At 42.6% G+C, this 12,548-nt stretch overlaps 1 protein-coding gene across 8 annotated transcripts in view; it reads left to right on the top strand.

The window, feature by feature from the left end:
* The window catches only part of schip1 (schwannomin interacting protein 1), a 224,526-nt gene that overhangs the window by 184,906 nt on the left and 27,072 nt on the right, over window positions 1-12,548 (top strand). The window contains exon 1 of one of the 8 annotated variants that reach the window (XM_020615623.1): window positions 8,171-8,494. The exons of the other annotated variants lie outside the window; for them this stretch is intronic. Coding sequence (XP_020471279.1) covers window positions 8,465-8,494 — 30 coding nt within the window. The 5' untranslated portion in view covers window positions 8,171-8,464. Of the gene's footprint in view, window positions 1-8,170; window positions 8,495-12,548 lie in introns of those variants that run through there. 8 annotated transcript variants of the gene reach the window in all.

Raw genomic sequence — 12,548 nt, 5'->3', positions numbered from 1 at the left:
CCTGCTGAGGCTCTGGTGTCTGGTTCAACCCCCTAGGCTACACCGCAGCTCCTCATGTGTGTGAGCGTGTGTGCATGTATATGCTGGTACCAGCTGAAACACGCCCGGCCCTCTGCACACCAAACCTCACACACACAGACTCTCTCCTTGCACTGACTGCGCTGACTCTGCCTCAGAGTCACCTCAGCAGTTTTCTGTCTCCTGTTAGTCCACACACTCACCTCACTAAATCAAAGCATATCTTTGTCTTCTCATGGCATCCTGACATTCTGTCAGTGTTGGTAGCCCGGTTTGTTTTTCTAGCTTCTTTTCTTATCAGTGGAGTATTTTTCATCTCAACTTAACCTTGGATTCCTCACAGCAAGTCGGGCACTTAACTCAGGTAAATATGACCTCTTGTACGATGTGTGTAGAAGTGTGTTTTCTGTCCAGTGTGTCTCTTTTCAACATTATATATACATGTTATTTGACTGTAGTCAAACCAAGACAAACCTTTATAAATCTCAGGCTCAGAGTAGATACAATGTTGGGCAAACCAGAATAAATATATAGCCCAGAACACTGCATTCCTCTGCTGAGAGTGTATGCTCATGCTGGCAGGACTCTGACCATATGTGCTTTGCTACTTGGTAGCCCTTTCTTTTCTTCCTTTCTAGCAAAGAAAGAATAAGATCATGCAGTCTGTGCAGTGCACATGTGTTTTAATCCTGTTTAGAATAAGCAAACCTTTGTGCTGTGCACCTGTTTTAAATATTCCCTTTACTTTGACATGCAAAGGAAGGTTGTCTGAAACACAACAAAGGCCACAACTGATGAGCTCTGTCTCTGGACACCTCATGTCTGACTATAGTGTGCACATACTGTATATTCTGCACATGTACCCCTTTGGAGGGAACAGGAAGGCTGTCAGATCCTTAGTGCACCACACAAAGACAAACAAACCAAACCTGCTTAAAGGGTCTTGGAATCCAAATTTAGAATAAGTGAGATTAGAAGGCACAGCTGACAGGGTAAAGCTTTGCTTTGCTCCAAAGCTGTCAGCCAGTGGCTTTTGCTTGTGAAATAAGAAAGGAAACGGCAGAAGCAAAACATCAGAACAAACTACCTTAAATGGGTAAAATCAGTGAATCACACGCCTGAACAGCCAGTCAGTAAGTTCTCTCAGTGTTGCAGCACACTCAGTGGGCTAAATGTGCCAGGAAGCTGACTGACTTGGTGTGTGATGACCCAAAGATATACGCACAAGAGTGTTTGTTGTTGAAGCATATTTATAACTGAGGAGCTCAGCATTGAGTGCATGTCCATTAAAACCAGGTGAAAAGTGAAATCAGCTCGACAGTTCAGGTGGTCTACTACATCATGCTGGGTGCATGCCTGCACACACACATGTACAATCAAAACCGTAGCTGCTGGCTTGTAGGTAATGCCAAAACATCAAGAAATACTGCAGGTTATTTAGTTAAAGTCCCATATACAGCCTCAACAGGAGTGGTACTGTCTGAACTGCTCTTATCTGGTGTCAAAGTACAGCTTCAGCAGCTGATAACCTCACCACATCTGAACTGGTAAGCATACACATACACACACAAGCCTGTTTGAATAATGAGACTATAGGTGTAGATGAACTGAAAATGACAGCCTAGCTTCCTGCTCGGATGCTTGGAAGGTCACTGAGGGTTTCACCCACAGCAGTCGGTGTGTTTGATGATCCAGAGTGATGTCATGCAGGAAAGCCAGCTCAAACCAGACTGAGTTGTGACTGGAGATGTTTTAGGTGGGAAGGCATTGCTCAGAGCTACACATTCCACAACCTTTGGTCTAGTTGATCATCCTGATAGATACACAAAAGCTCACACAAACACACCCTTTCCATCATGTGTCATACCAAGTCTCCCCCTTCTTCTTCTTCTTCTTCTTCTCTGTTCTCTTGATTCCTTCTCTTCCAGACAGCCCTGGCCCTTCCCACCATTCCCACTCCCATGCCCTGCTAATTGCTCTCTTCCTCAAACTGTCAAGCATTATAACCTAATGTTTTCACACAGCCAAAATACAGCAGGAGACCACTTCCCCCTCCGCCCGGCTCCCCCTCTCCACCCTATGAAAACTATCAAAGACGGGAGGCTGTGAGTGGCAGAGCGTGCTGTGAAGAAAATGCGGATTTATGTGGCATCCAGGAGACGGCCACTAATGTTACAGCTTCATGTCAGTCCTCATGCTGCACAGTCGCTACAGAGCAGAGTCAAATACACACACAAACACAAACGCACACTCAAGATGGCTTTATAAGTAAGAACAGGGCTGAAGGAGATAAATTAAAAAAAAACAAGGTTTACTGCAAGAAGGCAACAAAAAGAGAGCGAGAGCTGCAAACTGAGAAGGAGAGCGGAAGGGTTTATGTTTGCAGTGGAGAATCTTAAACTGCTATCCATCACCTCTCCTGTCTCCTGTTGGAGAAATAACGGGCCGAAACACATACAGTTGCTTGTGCCTTGTGCTGAATATCTGTGTTTGCACTGATATGTGTGTTCATTTGGGTGGAGCTCAAACATGAAACATTGTTCTTCTCTCTACCTAATTATAGAGTAGAGTGTGTGTTTGGGGTGGTGTGTGTGAGTGTATATGAGGGGTAATGTGGCCAGGCTAAAAGTATAACAGGCTAAAAATACAGAACATGTTTTAAATCATGTCTACACACCTACACAGTCCCCAGCAAACCAGGGGTAATTTTGTTTCCATGTTTTTAGACTTTGTAAGCTGTTAGTTTGTTCACATGACTCTGTGTGTGTGTGTGTGTGTGTGTGTGTGTGAGAGAGAGAGAGAGAGAGAGAGTGAGAGAGATCAAAACAGATTTTGTGCCAGATCGTGCAGAGCTTCATCTGTTGCCGTAGAGCACAGAACACTTTTATCTCCTCAGATAATCATAGCAAAAATATAATTCCATCAGACCAAAATAGGGTCGCAACTAATGATTATGACACAACTAATAACTGCTTGTTTTGTCAAAGCAGAAAATCCCCAAATCCCCCAGATATTCCCATCACTATCACACAAAACAAACACAGAAATTGGCACTTTTGAGAAAGTAGAGCAGCTTTGGCAGATTTTACTTGTAAAATAATTGATGTTGGGGTGCAACTGATATTTTTATTATCAAATAAACAGCTGTTATTTTCTTGACTAATTAAACATTTTGGTCTATAAAATGTCAAAACTATTTCAGCTATGTCAGTTCTATCCTCAATTTCATGATTTCCTTCTTGCTGTCCTCATTTTTCTTTATCTGTAAGCGAGACAACCAGAAGCAGGTTTAAAACCTGGTCCGTCTCAGCTACTTATTATTCACTGTTACTCACAACTCCTGTCTCATAATGCTCTACGTCATTGCATAACAGTATTTGGTGGCCAGTTAATTGTTTATTCAACTCGTACATAAATGTTTTGCGAGACATTTAAAAAAAACGTGACAAACATTATATACAGCCTGGTGGTCGCACAACATCAACTATGGACTTACAGTATAGTTATTAGAACAACCTGATCATAAGAATGAGCACACACATGCACTCTGTGGCCTTCCACCTCAGTTCCTTCCTGTCAGATCGAGCTCATTACCGCCAGATTCTGGCCCTCACACTGAGCCAACCTGCTTTGCTATGCAGTGTTTTTACGCTGGCACTAAATGTCAGCTCAGTAAAAGCATCTGTGCTCCCCTCTTCCTGCTGCGACGGGGCGGGAGACAGAGAAAGTTTTTTTTTAAAAAAGTGGTGAAAAGAATGCAAATGTAGTTACACTGAAAGGCCAGAAAGAGCGGAGGGAGGAGCAGTTGGCACTGAGGCTCAAAAGAGAGAGGGCAAGCTGTTCGTCAGAGGAAGGGAGGAGATGTCACAGCAAGAGTGAGAATCATGTGCGTATTTTCCATGAGCCGCGTTACAGGCTTTATTTATCATTCTCAGCCCTCTCTGTATAGCCCACTGGTTACTGTGGAATGAACCACCACGTTAGTCACTCTGTGATCAGTGACTTAAGATTAGTTATTCATTATTTCTTTGTGCAACTATAAATATGCTAGTTAAATACACAGAGTCTCTCATGAGTGTTGTTTTGATGTGCAGGAGAGGAGATGCTACACACTACACACTCTCACAGCAAGAGCCACACGCATAACAGTCATTTCTCCTACTCTACTATATGCAAGAATAAATTACTACTGATAACATTTGGCTTTACAACAGTGAAACCTCTTGTCTTTTAGGTGTGAGATTTACATCACTCAGCTCAGAGGAACATGTGGCCACAGTGTGTGGGAGGCTAAGCTGCCCGTTTGCCTTGTTTGTCTCCAGTTAATAATCTTTGTTCTGAATCTTCTGTATGCTGATTTAGGCTACTTACATAATCATATTTGTTATGGTTTGTTTGCCTTGTCTGTTTTCGAAGCTTGTTTTTGCTCTTTAAGTTGGCTAAATGCGATTTGAGGATCAGGGGGCTTCTCATTGCACAGCCTGCGCGGTGTCAGATATTGTTTTCTTTTCTGGTGTGAATAAAGAGGTGCGTCTCTGTCTCCACCTGTGCTGTGACTCAGATTGTAACCTTGACAACGGTGTGAAGGTCAGCAGGGGGTGTCTTCAGTCTGAATGCTGCCATGGTGATGGAGGAGAGAAATGGGGCTGCTGTGGCTTCTTGTATCAAGGCAAGGCTCACAGATGTTGGACATCAAAGTGTTTTGCTCCTGTGCATGTGTGTATTGTATCTATGCACTTGCCTTAGTGAGCATGTGCGTCAGAAAGCATAATCAGTACTATAGATTCATATTGATAAGAAGGCTTTAAAGCATCAACAGGTGAAAAGACCTTGACAGTGAGACCAACAATTTAGTAATACAGCACCATGTCTTCCAGTTTGATCTTGTTCACTCATCAGGCCTATAGTCTCAATCATCTACGCTGAGAATCATGAGTGTGATCTTGTTCACTCATCAGGCCTATAGCCTAAATCATCTACACTGAGAATCATGAGTATCTATATGAGGTCACTTTTGTTGGTACATAAACATCCACAGATGTAGTGCTACTATCAGCAGGCTGTTTCAGATATGATTCAGCTGTGCAGTTAAACAAGTGTTCACTGTACTTGTCTTGGAATCTTATTTTTCTTGCAGTGCTTTTGTCACTAGGGGCCAGAAAGTAGATGCCAAAATGGGCTCACAACAACAACAAGCCTGAAAGGCACAGTCAGACACTGTAAGAAGATCACGCTCCTGCATGTGCATTAAAAAAGCAGCTGCTTAGATTAGCATAGAGACTGGAAACAGCTAGCCTAGCTTGTTTGTTAGAGCTGCACACAAACCAAGGTGCAAAGATATTTCTTGGTTGGATGTAGTGATAAATAAAATATTACATGTTCATCTTGTGAGCTTTACTGGAAGCATTTTTGGAAATGTTTGGAAATGTTTTCTACGTTTGTCTCACGATGCAGGTAGAATTCCATTATATCAAATGTGAATCCAGGAAACGCACATCGCCTGTAGAACCCTCATGTTTTTTATACTTCATGTCTGTTTAAATCACACAACGATTATGACTTTTTAACATGCTATATGTTGGACACTTCTCACCATCCACGCTAGTGTGACAATCTACTATTTCATCCTGGGCTTTACTGTTTTTCCCCTGCTGGCCATACGGCTGTATACTCAACATCAGAGTCCTGTCACCAGGTGAACTGATAACTTGCACTGTAGGAAAAAGAAGATTATCACAGGTCAGCGTCATGCACAGATAATTATATCCCAGTGTAGTGTGACAGGATAGACAGTGTTCCAGTCTGCCCCAGCCTGGCACCATGCATAAGGCCAACCCAGAGCCCGTGGTGTGCAGGCTTGAGCAGAGAGATCAGAGCAAGGGAGCCCATCGATCCACTTCCAGGTCATTAAACCGAAGAGTGGTCTTATCTGGAAAAGCAGCATCATCCAGCAGAGATCAATATCAGATAGAGAGGTCTGGCCTGAGAGGAAAGGTGAGGTAACAGGAGGCATGTCTAGCTTTGCCAAAAAAGAACGAAAGAAAAGACAAATAAAACAGAGCTAATTGGACTAGGATGCCACTTTCACCACATTCTTGTGCAAAGCCATTCTGCTGCTGTAATGGGAAGGTAAACACCGCACTTATACGTCTAGATAAACAGCAAACAAAAAACTATCAAACACTGATTTATGAAATGATTACTCAGCTAACTGAATAGTCATATAACAGAGACCAAAGACAATTTGCCAAAATGCCAAGGAACATTTCCAACTTTTTAAATGTGGTGACTTTGCCTTTTTATATATATCATACCAACAAATTGAATATCATACTGTGTGGTTTTGAACTTTTCATTGCACAAAACAAGGGGTTTAGAAAAACTATTTTTCTGGTTAAAAGCAGGGTTGGCGATCCTGGAAAAACCAGCAAGAGGAAGCTCGATTTTGAAAGTAGCCAACCAAAGAAATCCCACCCTTTCGCTCTGACTTCTCTCCAAAGCCACTCCTCCAAAACACAAGACACACTGCAAAGCTGCCTGACCACTACAGATTGCAGGAAATAACAAAACAAAACAGATAATTACCTGTCCAGCTGGTAAATAGTCTTAGAGGTCCAGTGGGGAGACCTGAAGAGGGGGGCCAGCTAACACCATTCAAAACACAGGCTTTATTCTGTCTTGATAAGACAAACACTGCATGCGGCCTTTGATGCCCAGTTAACAATCCTATCTATGCACTTAGAGCTGACTACTGTTGGTATTTCCCCCACTCGTGGTTGCGTGTAAAAGGAGTCTGTTCCATGTGGCGGTTTTCTCGTTCTCAAAATACACACACATGTTGCAACACCAACATTACCTATAAGGCTATATGTCTTAAAGGGGAAGGCCTGGTGTGTGACAAAGGTCTCTGTTTGAGAAGAAAAGCTGCTGTGGGTACCTTCTTTGCCATAGCTCACTAGTTTTAACCATCAAAACAGAACAGTAACATGTCTGCCCGCAACTACATCATCTTGTGGGAGACACTTGGCTCGCACGTTGAGTGCACAGGCAGAGTGCTTGCAAGTAGAAAGTAGGTTGACAGGCAGGTAGGCCATTCATTGGTTTGGCTTGGGACAAGTAAATTTATTGCTCAGGCTTTTTTCAGCCCTGCTGCTGCCACAGATGATGGGTTTTTTCTTTATGTTGTCAGTGGATTTAATGTATTCAATGCCATCAGGAAGAAAATACAGTTTGAAGAAATGTTACAAAAAATGCTTCTGAAAAGAATCACCAACTGATCATTAAAGTACTCTATTTATCTATCTATCTATCTATCTGTCTGTCTGTCTGTCTATCTATCTATCTATCTATCTATCTATCTATCTATCTATCAATCTATCAGACAGGCACATGTTTACATCTTACAGAGATCACAAAGAAAGGCTAAACCAGAAAACATTTATACCATTAACAGGTTGAACGATGGAGGACTGGATAGAGAGATGGAGAAGGGAGAGATTATCTGAGTAGGTTGGCCTGCATGTGGATTATAGACCGGCCATCTGCCACCACTGAATTATAATGCTACAAAAAGACAGAACGAGATGCCTGCATACTCTGTACACGTTTACACTGTAATGTAACTATAGTCTAACATCAATAAGTGACATATTTTTGCCTAAATAGTTGATCAAATAATAGGTGACAAAGATCACAGTTATAACCAGGTTTCAGTGCATTTTGTACTTGACAGCTTTAGGTACTTGGTGCTAAAAACACATTTAAGGTTCGAGTTTTAGTTTGAGATTTACAATATTGCAGCATAGATAGGGATTAAGTTAAAAGTTAATTGATAGTCTCTCCTCTGCCCTTCTCGCACTCCTCTTCCTCTCTCTTTCTGACATGGCTCCATATGAAGCAGCAGAATGACATCCCGACCCTGAACCCCACCACCCTCACCCGCCCTCCCTTTTCCACCATCCCCTCTTCCCAGTGGCCAACTCTGCACACACTCAGCTCAATTGCTCCTCCCCCTTTTCAGTCCAAACTAGACAGAGAAAGGCGACCAGGAATGTACTCTGCTTTTCACTGCTCCCCCGCCTCCCTCCCTCTCTGATTCTCTCTCTCTGTCTCTCTCTCATTCTCATACCCCTCCTCCAGTCTGTCACTCCCCTCCCTCTCTCAGCTTTGGGGAATCAGCGATCAGACTCTACCCTTCTGTCTTGACAAACAGACAGACCAGAAAACAACCAGAAAAGAGAGATAGAAAGCAGAGGGTGAACTTAACTGACAAGGAGAGGCAAGCAGGAATTGATTTTTAGTTTGTATCTAGTACTGGGCGGGATCCCTCCTCTCCTCTCCTCTCCTCTCATTGCTGCCGGAATACCACCGCAGGGCTGGGAATCTTATCCCAGTCCCACCTCTGTTCCCCCAGCTCAGCCAGCTCCACTCTAGGATGCTGTGAAGGATGGTCCACCAGGAAAACTGTTCTTACCAGGTAGTTGTCAGAGCTAAATAATGTAGCACACATTGCTATAATGTCATTATTTTGTAGACACTTTGACAAACACAAGCTTGTTGATCTTGTTGTTTAATGTCATTATTTTGTAGACACTTTGAAAAACACAAGCTAAAGTTGATCTTGTTGTCGTTAGTTTTGCTGCTTGTGTGAACATCATTTTTTACCTCTTTAGTTTTTTGTATAGCCTTGAATGTCAGTTTGAAACCTGGGACATTGTTGCTCATGTGTGGGACTTGTGTTCCATGGCAGAGATGTGTGTAGGAGTATTGCTCTGTCTTTTGTGGATACGTGAGTGTAGTGAGTCTGAGTCTTGGCTGGTTGCTAAGAGAGACTTTCAGTCAAGGGAATAATGGCCTACCTCCCCTTTACCTCCTCCTTACTGAGTCTCATCAATCATCAAGGAGGCATGAGGTGTGCATGTAACTGCAACTTTATAATGTCACAACTAAACTGCGTGTGCAAATGTATTCAGAGCTGTGAGTCACATGACATGTGATTAAGTGTAAGGTACAGACAGAGAATTTATATGCAAATGTTTGCCTGGAGGGTTGTGCATATGTGTGTTTGGGTGTTTTTGAATGCGTGTCCCATTCTATCCAACAAGGAATTGGGAAGTATGAAGCAGCTGTGATTAAAGGAAAGCGATACATCACAGCTGTACATCCACTTTTTTATAACTAGCTCTGCTGGGAAAGAAAGTCTGCAATGCAGTGGAGAAGGAAAGTGGGAACAAGCAGAGAGGTAGATGAAAGGCAAACGAGATGAGCTGAATATTTACCCGGGTAGGCACTGAAGGGGAAAGATGGAGCTTTGTTGGTGGGGTGTAAGCAATGGGAGTCATGCATGAAAAGCTGCAGAGGAAGTGATGGGAAAGAAACACATGGGTCCCAGAAAGATGGATAGGCCTTATGGGGTTTCCTAAAGTGTTTTATGAATGGGCAACATGAAACTTTAGAAATAAAATTGTTCAAATTTTCCTTCATTAGCTTTTTTGGTAGTAGAGTAGCATATTCATTGGTATATGCACTGAAGAACTGTCAATTATTTATTATGTACTGCTGTTGTTCATGTAGCCTCAGGCTAAGCTGACTGGCTGCGTTTCAAGATGGATGCTCACCTCTCTGGCATTATCAATATTCTTAAAAGCCGATGTCTTTTCATTTCCACACACATTTTCATAATGTTTGATACCTGGTTTGGGAATGAATGCGGCCCTCGGGTCAGCTCTGGTTTGGGTTTTCACCTGTTCAAAAATTTCAGATAGATGCAAATCATCTATCAACACATTAGTATTAATCTTGGTGCATGTTCTACATTTTTGTATGGCATGTCAGGAGGGTTGATTTGTGCTTGTGTGGAACAGGGAGCAGTTGTGTAACCGGATAAGGATTTCCTGCCATGTTTTGCAACAGATAAAAGCTAGATGGAGCGATGCAGAGATAGCAGGATTGAAGGGAAGAGTAGCAGATAACCAGAGAAAAGTGATGCCGAAGGGCCAGTGTAGACTACAGATGAAAGGCAGAGATGAAATAGTGACAGGAAAAGATGTATTGACAACACAGGCTGAGCAAGGCGAAGGGAGGGATGGAAGACAGAGAGCAATTAGTCTGTGGTACAGCCTTCTGAAGCAGCTGAGATGACAGGGAGAATGGGGAAAAATCAAAATCAGTACAATTTAACGGATGAAAATACAGGAAGATGTTGAAAAAGTTTCTATTTATGAAGCTACTGTGTTAAATGGGGAGATGACTTTCAAATAAAGGATGTACTAGTAAATATGAGAAAGACATGAGAGTGCTAAGCGGAGCAGAGGGTTCAGGCTCTGATAACAGCAATTCTCTAGAGGCCCCTCAATTAGACTGGTAACCTGGCAACCAGCAGGCAGACAGCGCCCCTCACACACATATAACACGCACGCAAACACCAGGGGACGGGAAAAAGCAAAGAGCAACGGGTGAAAGAACAGAGAAAGGAGTTTACTGCGGGAATCAAATGAACTAAGTGGGAAAAGGGTGTTGTCCCTGTTTCTCTGTTTATCTCATGGGGCAGTCCGTGTCATGGGGCGATCTCGATTTTGGCATTGTTGTTTTCCTAGGCTTTAATGAAGGTGTGGTCCCACTTAATGTCAGACACCATTAGCCAATTAAGTCGCAGGCTGATGCTGGGAGAACCAATAAAGTAAAGATTTGACCCTTAGCCAACTAAAACCTCCTATCGATTTAAGCAATGGCAATTTTGCCAATAAACAATGAGGCCAACAGGAGAAAAAGATCACAAGAGCACATTGACAGCAGCCACCTCCTTCATCTCGATGCTGCCCTTCATTTCATTAAGTGAACTAAAAGCATGCTGCTCCTCATTTTGTTTGCTCCAGCCTGAGGTCCCAGTGTGTCACCCTGTTTTCCAACTCATATGTAAATTTATAAATCTTACAGTGCTGTAGTGCAGTCAGCAACAGCAGGGTTAAGAGGGGTGGTAGTGAGATTTAGTGTCTTGGCCACAATATGTCAGCTCAGGTCAGTGCTTTCAGTTTGCCTCAGGAAGTCTGATTCAATGATGAATCCTATCACACACAATATTTGTGCATACAGTATTTATGTTATGCAAATGTCTGCAAGCTCATACAACTGTTCTTGGTTGACTGGAGAGAGATGAAGGAGAGCTGCAGTGTAACCGTATATGATGGGCTGTCTAATGAATTATAAATGAGGAGTAGCAGTACAGTAGATACTGTAGTAGGGCTGGTGGGTCCATTTGATTAATGAGACTGGACAATCAACCAAGGTTATAGAAATACTGCCATTACAAATTACTCTAATTTGCAAGGAAATAGCTATAGCATAACCTCCTGGGCAGCCACAAATAGAGAATGTGAAGGTACATCACACCATGTTGAATCTTGGAGCGGGGGCACCATTTTGGGGATACACACTACCTATTCTTGATGAGCTTGGCTAAAAAAGTTGCTTAAATCATTTATATCTCACTTTACTGACTGTGGTAATTCAGAATGGATAACCTTAGCTGACTGTAGCTAACTCGTAGCGGAGCTAGAAATCCCATTGATGAGAGCGACAGACCGAACAGTGACTCTGCACCCTGGGTACTCTGGCTTCCTCCCACAGTCCAAAGACATGCAGGTTAGGTTGACTGAATACTCTAAATTAGACTTCATCCGGAAGGGGATCCAACATAAAGCATGCCAAGTTTAGCATGGCTGTGGCGACCCCTAATGGGAGGAGCTTAAAGTAGAGTTGTATGTAGTGTAGATCTTTATGATTCCACCAAAATGGTGCATTTACCTAAAATTCAACACAGCTTGATGACAACTTCACATTCTCTGTTGTCATTTTTATATTTCTGTACCAAAACAAAGGTACAGTTTTTCGTTCTGGACAGAGCCAGTCTATTTCCCTGTCTCTAATCACTTTTGCTAAACTAAACATGTCTTACCTCCAGCACCAGCTTCGCCTTCTTAGCTCATGTTTGTATGAAGCAGATATCCAGACTAACAAACTGTTCTTTTAAATTGTCATACTGTAATTAATCAGGAGATATCCATGAGACCTGACTCAATGCAGTAAAGGAAATATCATATTAAGCTATGTAGACAAGAGCACTGGATGGCAAACTCTATGCATGTACGTACATATATTGAACTTGTAATCACATGATTTGGGTCCCCTGTATCAAAGCTTTAATGTACCATAGGCCTTGTTTTTTCATTTAAAACAAGACTCCTAATATTATACAATGTGTCAAAACCTCAGCCCCCTCAGACACTGGCCTCTGTATGACTTAGTGGACTTCATGATGGGCTGCCCCATGTTCCATTCGCAGCCCAATTTGTTTGGAACATAGAGCACTGCCATGGAGAAATGCTCACCATGTTGCTATGGTTGCAGCCCTTGTTCTTTTCCTCCTCTTTCCAAAATAAGATCAGTCCTGAGTCTCTAGTGTTCCTTTCAAATATATCAGTAAATGTGACAGTATCACTCAAGCATGCACACAGACATTAAGGAGCAGTGTG

Source organism: Monopterus albus, unplaced genomic scaffold, assembly GCF_001952655.1.
Source record: "Monopterus albus unplaced genomic scaffold, M_albus_1.0 scaffold167.1, whole genome shotgun sequence".
Classification (NCBI taxonomy): domain Eukaryota; kingdom Metazoa; phylum Chordata; class Actinopteri; order Synbranchiformes; family Synbranchidae; genus Monopterus; species Monopterus albus.
This window is presented reverse-complemented; position numbering and strand designations above follow the sequence as displayed.